The sequence below is a fragment of the Mytilus trossulus genome, chromosome 13 (assembly GCF_036588685.1).
Source record: "Mytilus trossulus isolate FHL-02 chromosome 13, PNRI_Mtr1.1.1.hap1, whole genome shotgun sequence".
NCBI classification, from domain to species: Eukaryota; Metazoa; Mollusca; class Bivalvia; order Mytilida; family Mytilidae; genus Mytilus; species Mytilus trossulus.
Genome location: NC_086385.1, coordinates 58,706,798 through 58,731,270, shown reverse-complemented (window position 1 = coordinate 58,731,270; position 24,473 = coordinate 58,706,798). Strand labels below are relative to the sequence as shown.

Here is a 24,473-nt window from a genome sequence, read left to right as displayed (position 1 = left end):
TTATAATATTTGCACGCCCTCACCTAGATCTAGATCTGAAATTAGTTGTTATTAAATAAACAATAATTTACCTTAAGCGATGTATAATTGTTGACCATTCGAGATTCTTTTGTTTTCAACCCGTCTTCAGCTGAATTTGTGATTTTAATATTAATACGCGGGACGCAATGGATTTCAAATCGAAAATAAATGCAAAAAAATGTGAAGTTTTGTGTCTTTCAAAACACGAACAAAATACAGAATTAAATGCAGGATAAAGACAATAACTGTTTAGTGTCATTAAATGTTAGGCTCACGGTATTTGTACTCGGCTCGAAACAGGGGTATTAGCTCGCATTACACCGGTGTCTTAGCCTCGTACACATACAGCTGATATTTAAAGACACTAAACAGTTATTGTCTATATGTTTCCTATGTTTTAAGAATTTATGCATACGGCTTAATAATTTTATTCTCCTCAAAAAAAATTTTGTAAAAAAAAATCAATGGTGTGCATTTAAACCAAAAACTGAATAATTCGCGTCTGAAACAGAAATTAAAACAAAGCTATCAAATCAAATTGGTATTATGGGTAATATGAGAACACAACGGGTGCCACATGTGGAACAGGATATGCTTTCCCTTCTGGAACACTTGAGATCACCCAAGTTTTTGGTGGGGTTTGTGTTGCTTAGTCCTTGTTTCCTATGTTGTGTTCTGTGAACTATTTTTTGTCTGTTTATCTATTTCTTTATTATCCATGGCTATGTCAGTTTATTTTCGATTTGTGAGTTTGAATGTCCCTCTGATATCTGCTATCTTTTGTCCCTCTTTTTAAGCGCAATATTTCCGAGATGAATAAATTGGGGTTCTAATGATGCACTGGTTGGTTGTTGTTTTTTGTTTGTTCTTTTTTCGGGGGGAGGGGGAGGGTACATGATTATATCTTATATGCAGTATAGTGATTACTAAAAAGCTGTATGTTTAGTAAAACGACGAAGACGAAATCATGTACTTTTTAAGTAAGTTACTCACGTGCATGCGATAACTTAACAAAGGTTAAGGCACTTTTATTCTAAAAATGATCCTAGTAAGATCAGTTTCACATTTAACGGCGCAAATCTAATCTAAAAATCCGAGTTATTAAATCACGTGATAATTCCCGAAAGTTCACTAAATTGTTGAGGATTACGATTGATAAGCAGTGACCATGCAGACATGGACGCACACTCTCCCGATTAAGTGTTTAAGTTCACATGAACAAGCAATATGAGAATCATTTTAATAAAAGAAATAAAAATTATATTGACAAGACAACGTTATTTACAATGACACATTAAACGATTTTAAAACGGACTACGGCTGTGTTTTAGGTTGCAGTAATTTTTTTACGATCTCAAATGCTCCTGGCTTTAATTGTACCATTACAGCTAATTTCCTAATGCTTGTAGAGTAAAACTGCAGTTGGTTTGCTTGCTTTGTTTGTATTAACGTTAGTTCAAGCACTATTATAAAGATCGACTTCTGCAAACAATATAGACAGGCATTATTAAAACAAGTATATGTTATAATCCTGGTACCTTTGATAACTAATTATATTAAAATTTGATTGAAAGTTATCCCAATTCCAATTGTCAATATACAAACAAAGCAATCAAACTTACCAAAGTCTTACCCTGCATGAATAAAGAAATTAGCTGTAATAGTGTCACGAAGAAGTACTTGTATTCACGCTAAGGTTGTCCACTTTACTGGAGGAATAAATCAGATTCTCCATTCGTTTACATAGTATAATACTATCAAGTCATAAATTAAGAAGTCAATTAACACCTAAGGCATGTGGAATACTCAGTGTTTTACTTTTTACTTGTACAATCTTACTATCCATGCAGATGCAAATTTATACCCTTTTTTACTTACAGTTACTGTAACTAGGCGACCATTTGATTAGTTAATATATAATGAACTATGAATAATGGATGTACTTCAGCGTGGTTCAATTCTTGTACACAACTATTTCCTGCATTTTGTGTTGTCGATAATTCCCTTTCATCAATCAGGCCTTGGACCGAATTATTTATTAGTTCCTACTAGTATATTATATTATAATTAAAAGTTCGGTTATATGATACTAAACCTAACTGAAGGCACGGATTCCTTTCGCATATAAGAAACAAATATTTAAGAAAAACTGCGAATTGATACAGGAACAGAACTGAACTTAAATGTCTATCTGATGTTTAGGTTGTTTTTTCTTTTAAACAAAATATTTCTGTTTTCTCGAAAAATGAAATTGACACTCATCGATGTAGCGCAGTAAGCAAAAGAAAGCAATCGACCGATTGATGCTTTCTTTGACCATTTCATTCATAAACACAACTGTTATAAAGTCTTTACAGCAACAGGATTACTTATTTCCTGGTTTGAATTGTTTTGTTTCGGAACCTTTTTAGAGCTTACTATTCGGTATGGATTTTCTATAGGTTACTTATGGTTGCTTTCATCTGTCATCTACTCTGGTTAATAGTTGTCTAGTTTGCAATCATACCAAATATTTTTTTATTTTAAATTTATGTTATTCTCTGTATAAACGATCAAGCTATTCATTCTGAGTATATAAAATTAACGAATATTAATTATATGTCACTTTGATGTACCCTTGTAATTATCGCGGGATTGAAACTCAAACGTGCATAGGATTTTGAGACGTTGACCTTTAATAATTCACATCTATACAAACTGGACCCCTGTTGTGTTCACCTCAAAGTGCAAAGCTACATATATAAATGGAACGGCGGACCAGTTTAACATCTATAAGTCATTTTGTCTCTGGTGGATATTTGTTCTTGCGAAACATAGCTTTTTATTCGTTTTCTCGTCCTTAATACGCTATAACTAGTTGTTATCATAAGTTCCGAACACTGACCAGTCGATACAATGCAACTGAACTATTTGTCTAAGGTTTTACACGAATTTGCGACGAAGCATATTGTATAATATTCATTGAATATTCTTTTCTTAGTATAATTGAGATTTTTTTTTATCCCGGTTTAATGTTAATATTTCTTATAAAATGTGATATATATGAATTAACGAAAATTCATAACTCTAACTACATTTTTGGGACTTTGCATTTTACACTAAATATGACTTTTTGTCCTTACTGACACTAAAGTACAATTTTGTAGATGATTTGTTGTCAAATTTCACATTACTTTAAGCCATGAGTACAATTGATTAGGAAAGGAAAATTCTATGTCGTTCATAAACGGAATAGAACACGGAAAAAAATATTCTTTATACAACATGTATATATCTGGACAAATTTCTTTGTTTCAAAAGAGTTTTGATTCAACATTTGAAGGTACTTTTTTATTGCAAATTTTAAGACAGAGCTGAAGTATCTACATTATATTATTTATGGTTTTCTAAAATGCTCACATCGGCAACGTTTAGGACTGAATATTAATTTCTAGTTTATGGAAATTTGTAAAACAAAAAAGCCATTGATGATGATGATGGAAGTTTTCAAAGACCTCGAGTGGCTATACAGCCCTTAGATATATATAGGAAGATGTGGTGTGAGTGCCAATGAGACAACTCTCCATCCAAATAACAATTTAAAAAAAGTAAAACATTATAGGTCATAGTACGGCCTTCAACACGGAGCCTTGGTTCACACCGAACAACAAGCTATAAAGGGCCTCAAAATTACTAGAGTCAAACTTACATACATGCATCTATAAGTATGCTATGCTTACATGTATTCAAATTAATTTTAAACGTCGAAGTACGTGACTGTTTTTATTAACGGTTTCACTAACTGAAAAAGCAACTGTCAATGAATAAATCGACAACTTGTAATGGTTTTGTGTTTTTTATTTTTTGCACAACACATATATAAAAAAGAAGATGTGGTATGATTGCAATGCGATAACTCTCCACAAGAGATCAAATGACACAGAAATTTTAACAAATTTATATATAAAGGTCACCGTACGGCCTTCGACTGTGAGAAAAGCCCATACCGCATTGTCAGCTCCCTGTGATTATTTTCTTGTGGCTTTTTTCCGGTGACTTTATTTTCTAGGAACTTTGTGACCTTTTTTCCTGGACTTTTTTCCTGTGACTGTTTTTTCGTTTATCATTATCTTAATAGGTATCACGTTATAACTACACTGTTATTGTCAGATTAGCTGAAAGCGTATACATTTCAAATAAAGGAAATAAAAATACTGAATTATATTTCTGAACAAATTTTAAACACCAAAAAAAATTAAGATCAATGTAAATATATAAATATCTTTAATAGTCTCATTTGCTAAATATAACAAAAATAAAAGTTCCATTTAATGATTGGCAGTAGAATAATTATCTGTTAAACAACTAATCTAAGTGTGAAATGTCTGGCACGTTTTCAAAGGATGTGTCCTGCAGAGTTCGCCCGCTGGTTATTTGGATTGATTATAAAATGTATGAAATCCTCGAAAACGTTGTCACCACTTTAATTAATACACATCTGTTGCAATAAAATGTCTTTTTACCTTTACAGAAATATATTATTGTCAATAGTCCACTTAACTTAAACACAAGGCTTCATATACATGTTTTATATGCATGATATTTCATTGTATTTATGACATGCAAATAAAAAAAAAAAAATTCCTATAATACTAAGATTACAGTAGCTGTATTAAAAAAACAATATAAATCTAGCTTGTTAAATCAAATTAAATGAAACACAGACTTACAGAAATATTGTCACTATGTTTTAAGCAATCGTAGATACATTTTATACAGCATTTACTTTTAATCATTTAAAATAGAAAGAAGACTATTTACAAACTACCGTACTACAATTTTCTACATTCGTTTTATTGTAAATTAGTTACATGTAGACATTTGCAACTCGGTATATTCAGTAAGCCATGTGTGGAGTACACTTTAATATAGGGATATTCTTAAAAATCCTTTTTACAAAAAAAAAATAATGAACCCGTGAATACATTTAATCTCAGCATGAAAGTAAAATATAATATTTCCATGTCTCAACAAGTTTTTAATGACTATACTGCGAACAAAAAGTTTTATCGTGGTTTTTTTTTAAAAGAAAAATACATGTGATGATGTGATTATAAAATACGAAATTTATCTGTGAAACGAACCCAATTACCTTTCGTTTTAGAATGATATAATCGTTCACACACGCTGTAAACGTTCTAAAACGAAATGATTAGCTTCACAATTTACCGAATAACACGCTTGTTATCATGATATGTCGTGTATAAACGGAATGGAACACGGAATGGAATGAACGAAATGAATGGAATGAATGATACGTAAACGGAATGAACGAAACACGCAAACGGAACGTATGAAAAACGGAGCGAAAACGGAAAAACGGGAAACTTGAGTGGTTCAGTAGCTGTATGTCTAGTGCTTTTTCACAAGAGGGGAAAATAAAGAACATAAATGAGGAAGATGTCATACTATGTAAAAAAAAACAACGCCAAAAATGAAGGTGCTTAATTGTCATTTCTTGCAGACATGATCTTTCCTGACACCTCTAGTGTAGTGATATAATACTGCCCGATAATGTAGAACATTTTACTTCGAATAAATCTTAAGTTTTTATACCATTATCATGTATATCAAATTATGACAAGATATGTGACACGACGGGTACCAAATGTGGCGAACGATTTGGTTTTTTTTTCATTTGGAGAATTTGAGATAACCCCTTATTTCGTATAGGGTTTATGTTTCACAGTTTTTAGGCTTTTATGTTGGGGTTGGGTGTTTGTTTATTGTTGTTGGTCGTTTGGTTTGGCTTGACATCGATTTCTAATTTTAAATGTCTCTTTAGTCTCTTTCGAATCTATTATATGCATAAATATTGATTCTAATGTAATTGTTATGTAGCATGTTTTTTGTTTGGCTGAAAGTCACCGTCAAATCCACAAAGGACCAGGTGTAAATAAGAAGGGACCCACCATTTTGAATTGAATAGATTAACAAATATTCATTTTCTACAATATTATCGAAAATAATACTACACCTACCTGAAATTTGTCTTTTTGATGCGATTGTATTCGAATTTTAATCGAAGAGGTAACGTAATAACCTCGAGGTTGTAAGTTTTTTGGTGTATGACGTCATGTTTATGTACGACGTCTTTACACCAAAATCATTCATAAAGAGTTGCGGAATTCGTTTGTATGTCAAATCTAACATTCAAGCTCTAATATATTATTTCGTAGTGTAATAGTAGTACTTAGTTGAAGAGTTTCCATCGTTAATTTTGATTTGACGGTCGCAAATGTTCGTTTTATTGTCTCCGCTACGCGTCGCCAGTGAAAATATATTTGCGACCGTCCAATCGACAATTGAAATTTGGCAACTCTTCAACTACAGTATTGTAATTCCTTCAGTCTACCACTGCAACGACTGTAATACCATAGTTATCCACTCGAGACAGTTAAATTGTCAAATTTGAAATGCGAAAATCGCCGAGCATTTTAAATGTTTATAATTGAACTGTCGAAGCTGAATAAATATCGTATTTCACGATATTGAGATGTGGAAAATGTTTCTATTATGCTTTTAAAACAGTATGCCGGCAAACGTATTACTCCTGTCGAAAAGATCTGCAAAAATATGTGTTCTTTCTATGTCACGCAATCAGGCATGGTCGCCTTTTTTCATGCCGTCACCAAAGGAAATTCAGAAGAACACTAAAAAGTCATGACCGATTTTTGACGAATAAAGAACTGAGATTAAACAAATCACACATTGATTAAATACAAATAATCAACAGGCCAAAATAAGAATTAGAGAAAAGTAAAAACACAAAAATACTGAACTATGAGGAAAATTCAAAAAGGAAAATCCAAAATCAAAAGGCAAAAGCAAAAGTCCAAACACATCAAACGAATGGATAACAATTGTCATATTCCTGACTTGGTACAGGCATTTTCTAGTGTAGAAAATGGTGGATTGAACTTGGTTTTATAGCTAGCTAAAACTCTCACTTGTTTGACAGTCGTATCAAATTCCATTACATAGTCAACGATGTATGTACAAAACAAACATACTCAAAGAGTAAAAATGTCAAACATAGGGGTACAGCAGTCAATATTGTGTTATCATCTTAATATCACTATAAAAACAAACAAATGTAACGAAGAATCACAAAAAGGAATACATCAAATTCAACATACTCATTTTGCTTTTCTTGTACCACTTAGTTTATGTATATAAAGTCTACCCGTAAAGGAAAGAAGGTTTTCATTGCTGGTGTTAAATTGCGCGTTTGAATCTCGTACAGGTAGACATAAAAATAATTTTGTCGTTCAAAGTATGAAGGCATACGTACATGCATAGTCATGGTGAAAAAAAAAACATTCTTCCACCATTCAGGACAATCTTCTTCGCAAATTGACTACATACTGACCAACAACAAGGATATTTATTGTAATCATGAGATCTGGGAAAACACACCATCTAATGTTTCCTCGCATGTACCTGTCTCAATGATCACCAATATTGCTGTCCCTCTGCTTGAAAAATTCTCTAATCAAAATAAAAAACTGTTCAAAGACTGAAATGGAATGAGATTGATGAACAACTATACCGGGATACTATCTCAGAAAAACTATCTGACATAAGGGAAGACAAAACAACCTCAGAGAACATTAAAACTCTGACGTCTATTCTGTTAAAAGCGTCGCATCTGGCAGTCCCATCAAAAATAACCAAGCTAAAAGGTCCAAAATGGAAAGCCTCACCAAAAGTCAAGAAACATCTCAAAACCTGCAAACAATTATATTCTAAATGAAAAGCACTGGGTAAACCAGAAAATCATCAAAGCAAGCAAGATCTCAAAAGGGAAAAGAAGAAACTCCGCAGTCAACAGAGACAAGAACAGGCAACTGACAGGAGAAAGCTATATGAGCAAATTATGGACAATCCTTCATCTGAACTCTTCTTCAAACTCATCAATAGAAATAAATCAAAGTCTAAAACGGAAACATCCGGCTTGGAAATTGACGGTAAATTTGACTTCTCTTCCCAAAATCAAAGCCGTGCCTTCGCAAATTACTACGAAGATCTCAGCCTTCCAAAAGAGAACGAATATGACAATGCTTATCTGGAACTCTGCCAAATAAGACAGAAAATAGTTGAGGAAACTTTCAGTCAAAATCTGCCATCAATGGACCCATACACGGAAAAGGAAGTAAAACAAGCAATTGAATTCTTAAACACCTATAAATCAGAAACGAACACGGAATATGTGCAGAACATCTTAAATACGCTCAACACACCGTGGTACCAGTGATCACAAAAATCTTCAATAAAATCTTGCAGGAAAGAAAAGTCCCAGTTGACTTCAAATCCGGAATCTTGACGCCAGTCCTAAAAAAGGAAAAAAATCCATCTCTGGTTAACAGTTACCGTGGCATCACTGTGACTCCAGTACTCTCAAAACTACACGAATTCTGCATTCTTGGCAAACTCTTTATCAACTCGGGTACTGACTTACAATTTGGATTTACTGCAGGTCTTTGGCCACTCTTCGCAAGTCTAATAATCTCTGAGTGTAAATGTGAAATAAGCAGTGCATTATCCTTATATCTAGCAACTGTCGACGTCCAATTGGCTTTTGATGTCGTTCAACATACCATTCTTCTTGACAAGCTTCTCGACTGTGGAACACACCCTGATATATGGTTACTAATAAAAGACTTCTACAGCGGTCTCACCTCCAAAGTTAAATGGCAGGGAGAATTCAGTGATATCTTTAACATCCAACAAGGAGTTAGACAAGGAGGTATTATATCAACCCACTTATATAAAATATTTGTGGAAGATCTTCTTAAAGAACTGGAAGAAAACTCATTAGGCTTTATATTAGGCACAATATACTGTGGCGCACCAACTTGTGCTGATGATGTAGCGCTACTGAGCTCAAATCCAGAAGAACTTCAGGTGATGCTTAATATTCTACAGAGATATGCGAACCAACATCAGTATACTATTCACCCGACTAAATCCAAAATTATCCACTATAATAAATCATCAAAAAATCCCGAGCCTTACTCCTGGAACATGTCGGGAAAGGAAATTTCTGCTTCTGAAGAAACGGTACATCTGGGTATAAAACGAACAACGAGAAAGGAATGTGATATCAACATAGAGGATCGCATCAAATCTGCAAGAAGAACCAAGTATGCTCTAATGAACTCAGGTCTGCACGGAACCAACGGCTTTAATCCCAAAATCTCCGTTACAATTTACAAAAGCTATGTATTACCTAGACTCTTGTATGGCTTGGAAGTCCTCACTCTTACCAAAGCTCAAATGGAACTACTGGAAAAGTTTCACAAAGAAACTCTCAGATCAATCCAATCATTCTCTAAAAGAACGGCTATTCCTGCCATTTATTTACTACTGGGTGTCCTACCGGTAGAAGGAGAAATCCATAGAAAGAAACTGACACTCTTACATGCAATTCTGTCCTGTGACAACTCTAAATTAAAGAAAATTCTTAAAAGACAAATATCCGTCAACTCCGATAATCCTAAAAGCTTCTTTCATCAATCAATTTTACTACTACAACAATACAACCTGCCAAACATTCTTGACTCCAGTATAAAACTGCCTTAAAAAGTTGTATGGAAAAAAATCTTGAGATCCACAGTCAACAAATACTGGACCTATGAACTACAAGAAAAAGCGAAGTCAAAATCATCATTGAGTTCACTCAACACAACCATCTTAGAGATAGGTACTGTCCACCCAGTCTGGGAATCTGCATCACAGAGCTTAGTAGATGTACGGAAAAGCATGATCAAAGATCGTATGCTCACTGGTACATACTTGGTACAGGCCGACAAATACAAATTTAGTCAATACAAGATAAATACAACATGCCTACTGTGTCAGAGGGAGGACGAAGATTTAACGCATGTCTTAACATTCTGTCCAGCTTTAAGGGAAACTCGTATGAAGTATTTCCTTCCTCTCAAAATCCTGGTCACAAATATCATAGGTTGCAAAGGATGGGAACAACTTTTTAACATTAACCAAAACATTGTAGCACTTTTGCTAGATTTCTCAGTTTTCCACAATCTGCAAAACCTCAGTAAAACCCAGAAGATGAATGTCGAGTCACTGACTAGAGACTTCTGTTACAAAATACATATCTGCCGCTTACAGCTTCTTAAGAACTTAGAAAACAAGTGAAATTAAAATGGAAGTTTGTGAATTGTAGGAATGATCAGTATAGACAATGTACTCTAGTAACTTTTGTACCTAATCAATTTTTATTTTTTTACTTATGATGGACAAGTTGAGTTTTAGATTTTATGCCTCCAAACATGTACATTTTTTCTAATCCTGTGAATATTTTTCCATCCCCATTTTATTGTATTTTTATTTCTTAACCACGTTAACCTCTCCACCATATGTACAGAGCACGTCTACTGGCCCTTTTTTTACATTATTTATTTTATCGATTATTTTTACCTTTGTCTTTGGTCCTTATTTTATTTTTTTTTTTTTTTTTTTACTTTTCAACCCTATTGTAATTAACTTTTAAAAATATAAAATAAATCTTTGATTTACCCACTACTGTAAATACTCCTCATTACCCATTGCGGGGTGTTCCTTAGATATGAAGCTAATACAAAAGAAAGAAAGTCACGTAATGTTGATATAACAACCAACAGACTCAACAGTAAATGTAATAATAATAAATAAAATAATGTGTGGTTCAAAGTATGACGGGATACATACGTACAGTTTCACGTCAAATGTATAACAGAAAAAACAGACTTAACAGAAAAAGTATTATTATTAGATAAAATAATTTTGTCATTATATTTACTGTTTTACCAAGTTTTTAATCACAATATAATAAACATGTCAGGAATGGTAAAATTAAAGACGGATCTAAAAATAAGCATTATTTAATAAACCATAACACTTTGATATATTTTGTTATGACTTCCTGGAAATTGTGACAATTGTACAGGTCGCTTGACTCATACATTTGCAGTTTGTCACTTTGGAGCAGGATTTGCTTCCCCTTCCAGAATACCTGATATCACCCCCAGTTTTGTGTGGGTTTTGTGTTGCTCAGTCTTTACTTTTCTATGTTGTTTTTTTTCAAATTTTGATTGTCCATAGGTCTTTTTCTTTTTTAACCACGGTGTCGTTTGTTTATTTTCAACATTTGAGCTTGAATGTCCGACTGTACCTTTCACCCTTGTTTTATGGAACTAATTATCACTTATGTGTTTTTGATTAACCACCTTCAAAGTCAGATTAATTAAGTGAATTGGACCGTCTATATCAAAACATAAATTAACTCTGACCAATTACAAACTGATTTTAGTGGAGTCGCCCAGAAAGAAAACCGATTGAATTTTAATTGAATTTTTACTTGGTAAGCGCTTAATTAAAAGGACGGTATGAAAGGAAATGTTATGTTTTCATCAAAAACACACTTATTGTAAGATTAAATAATGTGCTGCAAATGTAGTTGTTAGCTTTTATAAAGTTGTCATTGGATACAGTGGTATCGATTGCTACTACATACATGTATTTAAAATATAAATGAGAAATTAACAACTGATGTATTTTTTTTATCAGTATATATATAGATTCTTACATTGATACCAGTTGATTATCGGATTTATCCAATCGAGATAGTTAAATTATTAATTTTAAAGTTCGAGCCACCTCGGCGAGTACTTTAAAATTTATAATTTAACTATCGAGATTGGATAAATCCGATAATCCACGAGTAACTATGTAAGAATCTGTTTCTCTAATGATTAAAAAGACATTTTCTTTTTTTGTTTACCGAAAATCCCCTTCGAGTACCTTTCACATTGCACGAAGTTGTCAATTTCATTAACACCTGTTATCATATTTTGGTTCATCCAGTCAGCCAAAAAGGTCATAACCCTTAAAATCATCCAATGATCTTCTGAGATCACCAGCAACCACACGTTGATTAATTTTTTTTATACAATGGGTTCGAAAAGGGATAAATTTCCATAGAATTAGAGAAACATGTATTATCTATAATACACCTAAAACTTAATAACCTTAATATTAAGAAGGAAGAAATGGGTGATATAATTAGAGCTGATTAAAAACTATTGATTTCAATTTTAATGCATAAAGTTATTATAATAATGTCCAAGTGCTGAAAGTTCTGAAGTATTTTCTTTTATCAGAGATGCTGATATATCTACCCAAGCGCCATCACTTACATGTTTCAACCATCTACTAGCAAACCATGCATAACGAAATACATATGGTGCAGACTCCAAAAGTGGAAGAATCTCTCTCATCATACGAAGCTGATCATTTTCTGATGTAGTATGTGGACAAGCAAATTCAGTCAGCCATATTGGTTTATGGAATCTATCCCATGCTTGCTTTACAAAAGCCATGATTTGGTGTGCTTCGCATCTATAAAGATGTACTGCTATGTGGTCAACTCTGCAATTGTGACAATGCTGAAAAAACTGTTGCAACCAGTCAAGACTGGTTACTGCAGGACTTACCAAGATTTTCCCTGCGGCGTGTTTTTCCAATTCTTTCCACATTACCGACGCTTGCGCTGCTGTTAAATTTCCCTGTTCAGGGTGGTCAGGCTCATTGAATCCAAGTAGGTATTGTGTATTGGCAGATACATTGATTCCTCTTTCAAAATTTTTGCCATTTACCATTGGAACATACCCGGATCTAACGTTTAACGGACAACGGTGGCGAAGGTGCATACGATCAGGTGATTGTTGCCAGTCGTACCTAAAATAGATAACGGAACTCAAAAAAATGAACTAGGAATAAACTTTGGCGGGATTTTCTTGCAGCGCTGGGGACAAATTATTGCTTGGTTTGTTGTATCTTTGACATATTCCTTATTTCCATTCTCCTTTTTATTTATTTCTTGGTTTGTGCACTTATTTTCATGAGGGTTTGAACAGAATAGAGAATAATAAACTAAAATAAGAGAATAATGAGCTTGCGAAAGTATAAGGAATTGAGAACAATAAAAACAAGAATAAAGAAAAATTGCATTTAGGTGAAAGTATACATCTCGAGTCAGATTCCTATTCATTAAATGATCTTACTCAGATTTGAGACTTATGAGTATGTGTTTTTTGTTGATCGATCGATTTCACAAACTTTCGTAAAAAGTTTTGTATCATTATTAAAAAAATGATAATAACAATTTCAACTTTTCTTGAAATGTATGCAGCGTTTTATAGTACTATTTATTATACATGGAAGTACATGATTGTATGATAATGATGTGATTTTTATTTTGTTTATACATTAAACAGTTATGCTACGCAATAAATGCATACCACTTTTTTTCTTTCATTAAGTGGAATTGTACATATGTTGATATGAGTGATAATATGAATGCTTGGTGATGTTACAATATTTTCAAATAATACCTAAATTGTGTGTTGTATAATCACGTCACAACTTTTACCTGCACATCGGTAGCATCATACATGCAACATTACCACCTACCATTACGTAAGATATAAAGCAATATGTGTTTGTGCTTTAAGCAGAATATTGCCATTTGTTTCGTTTGTCCATGCAATTTCGAATGGTGAAAAGCCGATTTTTTGTCTCGTTATTACCTATACAGATAGCATGTTTTATCTGAAGTTTAGATTGTCCGTTATAAAATGTAAACACTATGAAATAATCTAACGAATTTAAATTATAGGACTACCATGTTAACACATGATATATTGCAGATACCTATATGCTTACCACCAATGAACGTTATTAAAGGTGGATTCATCTGAACACCGGTAATTTTTGCTTCTCACATTCCCACACCTTTCTTGTAAGATGCATTAGTCAGTTCGATGACGTTTAGTACAATTAAACATAAAGAAATAGAGACTACCAACACTGAAATATTAGAAACAAAAAGGTTAATCGATTTGAACTTAACTCTTAAAAGAATAACTTCGTTGTTAACGCACGATATTATTTAGAAACCTATATGCTTACCACCAATGAACGTTATTAAAGGTGGATTCATCTGAACACCGGTAATGTTTGCTCCTCATTATTCCCACACCTTTCTTGTTAGATGCATCAGTAAAGTTGATGATATGAAGTATAATTAAACATAAAGAACTATACACTACCAACACTGAAATATTAGAAATAAACATGTTAATCGATTTGAAATTAACACTGCATTAATTTCTTTGGGCTGTTGTTAAACAATTTTATGAAAATACAGACGTTAAATTATACTTTTAACTATTTTGCACCAACAAATAAAACAAACCCTCTTCTGTAAAATTAAGATTAATTGTCATGTCAGTGTGTTTTATACTTCAGAAGGTATTCATTAATAATTGGCGGCTACCATTATTCGTAGAGTTTTTGTCTCATATCAATAATTGTTGAACGAAATGCATATGTTTTGGCCTATATAAAACTATTGCAAAATCATAAAATAAATATCAACGAAAAACATTTCTCCTTATTCATGTTATTTTTCGAAAATAAGTATCAAAGCACTTTGACAATTTCAATTTATCAATTTGAATGATTTGTACATACCCATAATCGAAATACAAACACAGAATCCAAATTTCTGTGTAGTAATATAACACGGTAATACCGATAAACTTGAATGTACTGATAGGAACGTGGTCTAGATTATATTATAACTGTCGAATATCTCGTTTGTGATTGGCTGAAAAGTATGACATTGGAAACATTCATTCCTGCACGATTTCAACTTTGAATTTGCTGAATCGTATCAACATATAAATTTTAGTTTGCCATTTTACTACGGTACATGTCAGTAACGTAAAGTATACGAATACATACTATTTTATTTCAATCTGACAGAACTTTGCAAAAAAGTCACCGACACATATATGTTATTAGAAAATATAAAATCAACAAAGTGCATTTCATATAGAGAACAAATATGATAATAAGTATCATGATCCTCATGTATCAAATAGCATACATATTAGGTAATCTAATTTGGCATTGGTCATCATAAAAAAGTTGGAGGATGTTTCGAGAATGACCATTCTGTTGAGCTATGTACAGATAAAAAATATATTTCAAAACATTATTTAGTTGATCTCTATTTTTTTTCATATGAGTCGTAATTCCTTCAGACACTTGACAAAATAAGAAAATAGTAGCAGCCAGGTCATTCAATTTCACGTTGAGATAAATTGATGAAAATTGTTAAAACAATCGGAATTTTTCTGCTTACCCTCCCGGCGCACCTGCAATTTTGTTTGTGGAGTTCGTGGTGCTAAGTCTTTCGTTTTCTATGTTGTATATTGTGTTCTATTATGTGTCTGTTTGTCAATTTTTTGATAGCGATGTCGTTGTCAGTTTTTTTTTTATGAGATATACTATCCCTCAGGTATCTGTTGCCCCTCTTTTCTTTCTGATTAGGTTCGCTGTCTATATCTTCCAGAACTAAAAAAAAAGAGAAACAACAGACGTGTCTCTGTATTTAAATTCAATATCAAATTTGTCATTTTAGTAAAAAAATATTAATTTCCCTCATCTTCGTGCATGTGCTTTGTCTTCTGTGGCTTCATTTATTATCGTTGGTACCAATTGCAATTTTCGTGGATTGAGAAAAACTTGCATGTTCATGGATTTCCTGGTTGTGCTAAAGTTTGCATACACACCTTGAAAATATGTTTTTTTGTTGAACGTTTAATTTCGTGGTTCACCTGTACCCATGAAAGCCACGTAAATTTGTTCATTAAAGATTAATTTATCCACAGTATATGCCATTTTTTTCTCTCAAGCACCCCAGTTTTGATATTTGTACCTATTATTTCTGTTTGTTTTGTTCACACGTTATTGTTAGTTTTATATATAAATTTTGCCATTGTCAAACTATGAAAATTTTCTTGATAGAGGGTTGTTGCTCACAAGGAAACTTTTAAACCAAGAGTTCTAAATGGTGAAGTGTAAATCGTCTCTTCGTAAATTTTACATACGCCATGATGATTTGGTTGGCCTTTATGGAATAACCGTTTCACAAATGTTTCTGATTTGTTTCTTACGTCATAACTACAATCCAATTCCCTTTCATACGTGTGACCTACTGAATTAAACAATTTACCGAATGTGTTACATCATAAGCAACACGACGGGTTGAACATGTGGAACAGTATCTGCTTACTATTCTGGAGCCCCTGAGATCCCCCTAGATTGGTGTGGGGTTCGTATTTTTATTCTTTAGTTTTCTATAGTGTGTCATGTGTACTATTGTTTGTCTGGTTGTCCTGTTCTTTTTAGCCATGTCGTGTCAGTTTATTTCATGAGTTTGACTGTCCCTCTGGTATCTTTCGTCCGTCTTGTTACTTCAAACAAGTGAGATGTTTTTGCAAGCTATAACACCTGACTTAATCCACCATTTTGTACAGAGAGATGTCGGTATTATGACAGTTGTTGTGAATTTATTAGATGTCTATGAGATTCTCAGTTTTGAATTTTCTCGGATTTTATTGGGGGGATTTTATGTTTTTATGAAATTTACAATTTTTACATTCCCTCGTAAACGTTGTCTTTTTTATGTAATTCATTGGTTTAGTAATTACAGCCTTAAATGCTGTAGAAAGTTTCAATTGAGAAATGTGTAAAACTACAATAAGATGGTATTGATGCGAAATATTTATGTGTGATCTTGTTGCAATAGGTTGGTGCTCTATGTTAAGTTGTTTTGTCTAGTTGTCCAAGGACGATAATTTGTTTCTGCTCAAGCTTTCTCTATCTCTCTCTCTTTTCTCTCTCTCTCTCTCTCTCTCTCTCTCTCTCTCTCTCTCTCTCTCTCTCTCTCTCTCTCCAAATATCCTGCTTTGCTTGCAATGTTATGAATAAGGCTAAAATAACACTGCATGACAAGAACCTAATACAAACAAACACAAGTGCACTTATAACAGAGAAACGCATAGAGAATATATTCGATCGCCACTTACATGTGAACCCCAGAATAACAATAAACATATAACATTATAATCGTATGGGTTATTTCTATTAGAGATTTTTCAACATCTGACGAACGAACATAACTCACCCTAACTTAACTTTAAATTGTTGTATCTGCCGTACCGAGCCTTAACGAGAATTAAAGGATAACTCATTTATTTTATATTGCAAATTCGGCTGAGCGTTTCCCTAAGAAAATACTTTTACATAAGAATATACATGCTCATTTTTTTCACAGCTGGAGACGTATTACATTGACTTGATGTATAATGCAATTCAATCAACACAGTAGTATTGAAAACATTTAGAGAAATGGCTCTATTGTATTGTAATTTTGAACTGGCACTAAGTCTTAAACGATCAATAAATTAAGATGCAAGGATAACTTTCTTTATAACGACGTTACGAAAACAATGTTAATCTTTAATGAATAGTTATGTGGGTTTTTTTATGGGCTTATAGACAAAAGTCATACAATTAAGCGAAAACACAATGTAGGTACATGTTACAATCTTAAACCGACCAAAAATATCAACAATGAGAGGATATATTTTGTATTAAATGCATACATTGTATATACATACAGCGTGTGCATTGATTTCGTTTCGTGCTATATGTTATGAATAATAAGGTGCGGTATGTTTTTTGTATCGAAATAGGTAATTTTCAAACCGGGATAGTGTTTATAGACGAAGAGGTTGATAAATGTCTGAGGTTTTTACGACAAATTTGGTGTTGTTCCTCAGATTCTGTTTTTGTGAGTAAACCCTCTTACTAAGAGGGTCTTATCAAAAAGTAAAATCACAAAAATACTGAACTCAGAGGAAAATCAATTTGGAAAGTCCATAATCACATGGCAAAATCAAAAAACAAAACGCATCAAAAACGAATGGACAAGAACTGTCATATTCCTGACTTGGTACAGGCATTTTCAAATGTAGAAAATGGTGGATTAAACCTGGTTCTATAGCGCTAACCCTCTCACTTTAATAACAGTCTCATCAAATTCCGTTACATTTACATGATGCGTTAAATAAACAGTCACAATCAATAAAATAGTCAAAATATGGGAACATCAGTCATCATCGTATAACAATTTAACAGGACACAACTACATCTACTATCTACGAACACATGGATTGATTTGAGTGTCTGACGTCAGAAAAATTATATACGTCACATAAATTTGTCGTTCAATGTGCATACAATAGTTATCCAAAGTACCTGGATTATAAACAATTTTAAATTTTACATAGGCAATGAGCGCAGACAGGGTTAAAAAATCAAAAGTATGTAAGAATAAATTACAGAAATCAAACTAGTCCAAAAGTTATACATAGAATTTATGAGAATCCAAAACTTGTAAAAGGAACAATTTAACAGGACACAAAAACCTATCCACGAACACATGGATCTACTTGAGTAGGCAATGTACGCATACAGGGTTAAAAAATCAAAAGTATGTAAGAATAAATTACAGAAATAGACCGAGATTCAAACTAGTCCAAAAATTATACATAGAATATATGAGAATCCAAAACTTTTTAAAGGGAACAGTTTAACAGGACACAATAACATCTACTGTCTAAGAACACATGGATTGATTTGAGTGTCTGACGTTAGAAAAATTATATACGTCACATAAATTTGATGTTCAATGTGCATACAAACAATTTTAATTTTTTTTTCCATAGGCAATGTACGCATACAGAGTTAAAAAATCAAAAGAACTTTAATCAATACGTATTCGGGGAATCACACGTACAAACAAGTAACATTTGATACAGATATGATTTTGACAATTCAAAAGTCCTTTATGTCCTCAATTATTAACAGATTTCAATTTCAAAGTAATAAACTGTCCTGAACTTGGGAGCAGTATCCCGAATTCAACCGCGAATGGAGTTGATATTCACAATAACACATACCATATTATATAGCGTAAAGCTGCTACGTCGTCCATGTATGAGCGATCAATTTATGAACCTTTTAGTTTATGAGTTCATTTCGAATAATAAATATTCAGTGTCTACGTATATAATTTACAAATAATAATAGTCCTGAGTAACTACATGTATTTTCTTTTTATTTGACTTTATTTGACTTGTTATTTGTTTTCGTGCTTTGGTGCAGGCCTAGACTTTGATCTGACTTGGAATTAACGCAAACCGCTGTGCTGATTCTTTTTTGCAACCTTTTATTTCAATTGATAAAAATCCACTGTTTAAAAAGTGCAATTACATGCGACTGACATACACACGGGATTGAACATTGTTTTACAATCAAGTTAAAGGCAATGCCAGTTCAAAGTCAGAATAACCATAGGTGTTCTTTATTCGTTCATGTGTTTAGCTTTTAACACATGATACGGTCTTTTCGTTTTGAATTTTCCTTGGAGATAAATATTTGGCTATTTTAATTTGTCTATTACATGGTTTGTTCTTTCAACGACGAAATCGTTTCTTTTGTTAGTGAAGTCATTATGAAATTGACGTCATTGATGAGTAGATCGAGACAATATGCACGTCTTTGATGATAAGTTTGTATTATTAACTACACATTTTTGTTTTCGTAAAATTATCCTAGACAATGTATGTTTGAAAATGAGACTAGAAATGGGAAATGTGTCAAAGAGAAAACAAACCGACCATAGAACACCAAAGGGTCTTCTATACATCGGTACAATTCCACACACAGAGTCATGCTTCAGATGGCCACTAATCAAAATGTGTACTATAACAGTGATTATGGAAGTCATACTAAACTCCAAAATATATAATTGAACAATAAGTAAAAATCACACCAGACTCACAAAGAACATAGGCTCCTTATTTGGAACATTCGCAAAAATGTGATGTATGTTAATACAGTTTTTATTGGTTGGTGTCAGTTAGGATCACATGATCCCATTGTGTCTATTAAGGTTGCATTAAATCAGATATAAAAATATAACCCATTATTTTTTTCAATTGGAAGAAACACATTTGTTTTTTATTTAGTTACATAAAATTATTGTAGTAATGTCCAAGTGCTGAGAGTTCTGCTGAGTTTTCTTTCATCAGACTTGTTGAACCATCTACAAATGTATGACTATGGAAGACCCATCTACTAGCGAAAAACATACGGCGCAGACTCCAAAAGTGGAAGTAGCTCTCTCATCAATCGAAGCTGTTCATTAGCTGATGTAGTATGAGGGCAGGCAAATTCAGTAAGCCAGATTGGTTTGTGGAATCTATCCCATGTTTGCTTAAGGTTTGCCATGATTTGGTGTGCATTACATTTATAAATATGTACTGCCACGTGGTCAACTCTGCAATTGTTGCAATGCTGAAAAAAATTGTTGCAACCAGTTGATATCAGTAACAGCCGGACTTACCAATGTTTTCCCTGCAGCATGTTTTTCTACTTCTTTCCACATAACAGAAGCTTGAGTTGCTGTAAGATTTGCTTGTACTTTATGATCAGGCTCATTAAACCCGAGAAGGAATTGCGAGTTTACCGATATATTGATTCCTCTTTCAAACTGTTTGCCGTTTACCATCGGTACATATCCAGATCTAACGGTTGTTGGACAGTGATAATATCCGTGCATCAAATTGGGTGTTTGATGCCAGTCATACCTGAAAGCAATAACAAAATGTAAAATTTAAACATAGATGACTATGTGTACATGTCCTTAGTCACGAGTTTAGTACATTGTATATTGTTTTTCGTTTTTTGTTTTATACATAAATCAGATTTCTACCTTTCTAATATGAATTGGTATTCATTTCGTCAAAATAGTAGCAAGTTATTGACTGTACGTTATGAAATTTTACTTAATGTTAAAAAGCCTATAGTAACCTGCAGGTCTTTGACTTATGTATGGGATTCCAGTGATTCTCTATCGCAGTACCTTATATAACTAACTGAAGCAGAGGCCTCGTATAGCTTCCTTTGTTGTTTGTTTGCTCATTGACGAAGGTGATAAGAAGACCTCGTGTTTTTCCATAGGTTATTAGTGTATAAATTGTCTTATTGGCAATTGTACTACAACATATTAATTGACAGTTCAAAATTGTTTGCGTTTTGGAGTCTAGATGAGATATACAGGTTAGAGAAAAGGATTCAAAAAATGAAGAATTGAAAAAACAGACGTTATACGGATAAAAAAACGGACGTTTTACGTCCGTAAAATATCTATTTCATACGAATTGTTCACTATCGTAGCTATTTTATCTGAATGTAAAGTTTACAAAAGGCTTATCAGTTACACTAAAATTGACAAAAAAATAAAGAAAAAGCAAAATGATTACGAGGTTAAAGACATAACGATAATTGATGACATATAATTCAAACAGGTTTTGTTAATACAGCTAAGGTAATCTATATATTTGGTAGACAGTCCACAAAAGGGATCAGCTTTATAACAGAACGAGACATCATGACACACAGATGAGCCTACTGGTGGAGCAAGTGATACTGTTTAATTACTTGTTTACTTACCACCAGTTAACGTTATTAAAAGTAGATTCATCTGTACACTGGTATTGTTTGCTAAACATTATTCCTACACCCTTCTTGATAGCACATCAGACACAGCGATCATATTGAGTACCAGAAGGTTTAGTAAACTAGATACCGGTAACACTGAATAAAGTAAACAATGACAAGAAAGCATGTAGAGTTAAGATTATACTGTTATAAACCATTTGCATCAAAAACGTGGATTACTTTTTTTTTACATTTTCTGAATGACTGATTTAAGATATAAATATATCTGTGTCATATTTCGTATATTTAAAGACATTTCCGGCGAACGTATTAATTATTTAAGATTAAGACAATAGCCAGTTTGTACATACCCATGATGGAATCACAAATATACTAGTTAAGTACTACAAGATAGTTCCAATATTTAAACTTAAATGTAATAATAAGACAGTGTTCAAGACTATTTATACAAATCTGTTAATCATATTCTTCTATTATTCAAGCGTGCCCTGAAGCGAACTTGGTGTATCCACCAATCGAAAGTGCCTGTTTAATTTGACGATATATTGGGATGACTGATTTAATTCTAAACATACATATGTAGAGCCTTCTGACATTAACATGTACAGAGTAGGGGCTTCTGACATTAACATGTACAGAGTAGGGGCTTTTGACATTAACATGTTCAGAGTAGGGGCTTCTTCATACCATAATTAACTTAATCAACTTATAAATATCGGAATACATGTAATATACAAAGGAAAAAGTAAAATGTGTAGTGGATTCAATTCTTTAAATAATTAAGTATGTTAAAGGAGTTAACTTATAGTTTGTAAATAAAAGAAACGGAATAGTCTGTTTTAACAAAATCATAAAATAGTGAAGAAAAGTCAAACCGATCAAATAGCAAAAACAAAAAAATAAATAACATCAAAACTGTCATTTTCCTTGGTACATGCATTTTCCTCAGTAGAAAATGTTGATTAAACAAAAATGTTCAAATAAAAGGATAACATAAACATAAAATAAATCTGAACTTTAAAAGCTTATTTTGATGTATGAATAGCTTCTTGTCCGACTCATAGATAAACACGAAAGTAGTACATCTCTGTTTGAATGGTCATAATTCGATTTATCTAAAATAAATTGAAGTAACATACTAAAACCAAGTAAAAAACACCCATTAATCAGAGTACTGGTAAAATAACTGCCATATCCCTGACTTAAAATGTATGTTACACGTTTTTTTTATTGAATGCATTGTAAATACATAAATGTTCCTATACTTTTATTTCATCGACATATGTAATTACCTCTCAGGAGGCAGTGTTCAGAGACGTAAATGCTATGTAATGTTTGATATATAATCCAGTGAACCATGCATTTAAAAAAAAAACATACGGCGCAGACTCTAAAAGCGGAGTAGCTCGCTCATCAATCGAAGCTGTTCATTTTACTATAAAATTTGTATTGTTGGTTTGCCGGGGGAGGGGTATATATTCTTACCATAAACCTTACTAGCATGAAAACTAGGTCAACAGTAAAGAGTGCAATGATTCAGATGATGTGCTTGTATACTAGTAATTTCAGCATTTTAAGTTAAAAGTATTTGAATAAACTTATGATAGATACAAGGAATAAAATTTAATATTCACCTCAGAAAAACAAACATAACAAGAGATAACTGACTAAAATCAGGGGTTTACTTTTTTGTTAACTCATATATTGTTTATTATTTATCTATACGTATGATTACTTTAAAGAATGACATTTCGTAGTAAAGGTACCGGTAAGTATGTCAAAATCAGTAAAAGGGAAAAAACTAGTGTTTACATGTCGCACAGGTTAACAAATAAGATGACTGAGAAGGAGAATGGCATTTAATTGGCCGCTATGTGAACATGTGATACTGTTGAAATACTATAGTACTTGCCACCAGTGCACGATGTCAAAGGTGGCTTCATCTGTACACTGGTATTGTGGGCTGAACATTATTCCTACACCCTTCTTGATAGAAGCCAGAGAAAAAGCCATCATATTGAATACAAGCAAGCTTAGGAAATAAGATACTTCTGAAAGTATTGCCAAACCGTTTGAATTGATTGTATCCAACCCTTGTTTTATTTGGTTGTTTTAGTTCACTGAATCAACAGCGCAGATTTTAAATTGCTATGCTTTAAATAACTTAACAACAGAATTTACAATAATTTGTGTTTTAAAATTAATATCAATCAAGGATTCGTTTGTTTTGTATTTCGTATATTTCATTTGCATATTTAACTAATATATTTATTTGAGATTAAGACAATGAACAATTTTTGTACATACCCATGGTAAATACACAAATATTGAATACCAGTAAAGTACTACAAGATAGTTCGTGTATTTCAACTTAAATGTAACGATAAGTCAGTGATCCGGACTATTTATACAAATTGTTAATCATGCTGTCTATACATGTAATTGGCTGAAATATAAAGAGTGACACGCTATTGAACACGCAGGATGTCCATCGGAGATTCGTTTAAATAGCATACACAAAACATAACAAACATTTTGAAATCGATCAATAGTTGGTTGTACGGAGGTAAACTCTCCATCGTAAGATTACAGGACGAGCCAAGCCGAGAGCTTGCTGTTCTAACACCAGTAAGTTGTAGTTCGGAGTAATAATGTGAACTACTTTACAGTCGATGCATTAATCTTAGTTCCTTCTAATGTGTGTTGCGGAATAAAAAAAAACCATCTGAATATTTTTGATGATTTCGTATAACAGTTGTATACCGCTTTTTAAAAGTAAAAAATTGATTTAGAGAAAACGAATCTGGGTCACGAACTAAAATCGAGGTAAACACATCAACTTTAACAGGAAAACAACGAAACAACAGAAACACTAAAGAGCAACTAAAACCAAACGAAAATGTAACAAAAAAAGAAACGAACGTTTAGATAACAATAACTTACTGTGTTTATTATTAATTTGA

The 24,473-nt window shown here is 32.7% G+C and overlaps 1 protein-coding gene across 2 annotated transcripts; it reads right to left on the bottom strand.

The window, feature by feature from the left end:
- Positions 1 to 12,139: 12,139 nt before the first annotated feature.
- LOC134694901 (uncharacterized) lies at positions 12,140 to 14,706 on the bottom strand. 2 transcript variants are annotated; one of them, XR_010102645.1, is made up of 3 exons: positions 14,602 to 14,706; positions 13,792 to 13,935; positions 12,140 to 12,804 (listed from the first exon to the last, which is right to left on the bottom strand). XR_010102645.1 is itself a non-coding variant. In XM_063556008.1 (3 exons), exons 1-3 carry the CDS (start codon positions 14,603 to 14,605, stop codon positions 12,162 to 12,164), a joined length of 792 nt encoding a protein of 263 aa, XP_063412078.1. In that variant the 5' UTR covers positions 14,606 to 14,687; the 3' UTR covers positions 12,140 to 12,161. The 2 variants fall into 2 exon arrangements, 1 of the variants encoding a protein (XP_063412078.1); XM_063556008.1 differs by lacking the exon at positions 13,792 to 13,935 and adding an exon at positions 14,038 to 14,182 and having other exon boundaries at positions 14,602 to 14,687.
- Positions 14,707 to 24,473: the final 9,767 nt, after the last annotated feature.

Excerpts from the sequence above, each read along its gene's own strand:
- LOC134694901 (XM_063556008.1), bottom strand. Across the intron at positions 12,805-14,037 it reads TTTAATAACGTTCATTGGTG|GTACGACTGGCAACAATCAC; the intron begins GTAAGCATATAG and ends TATCTATTTTAG.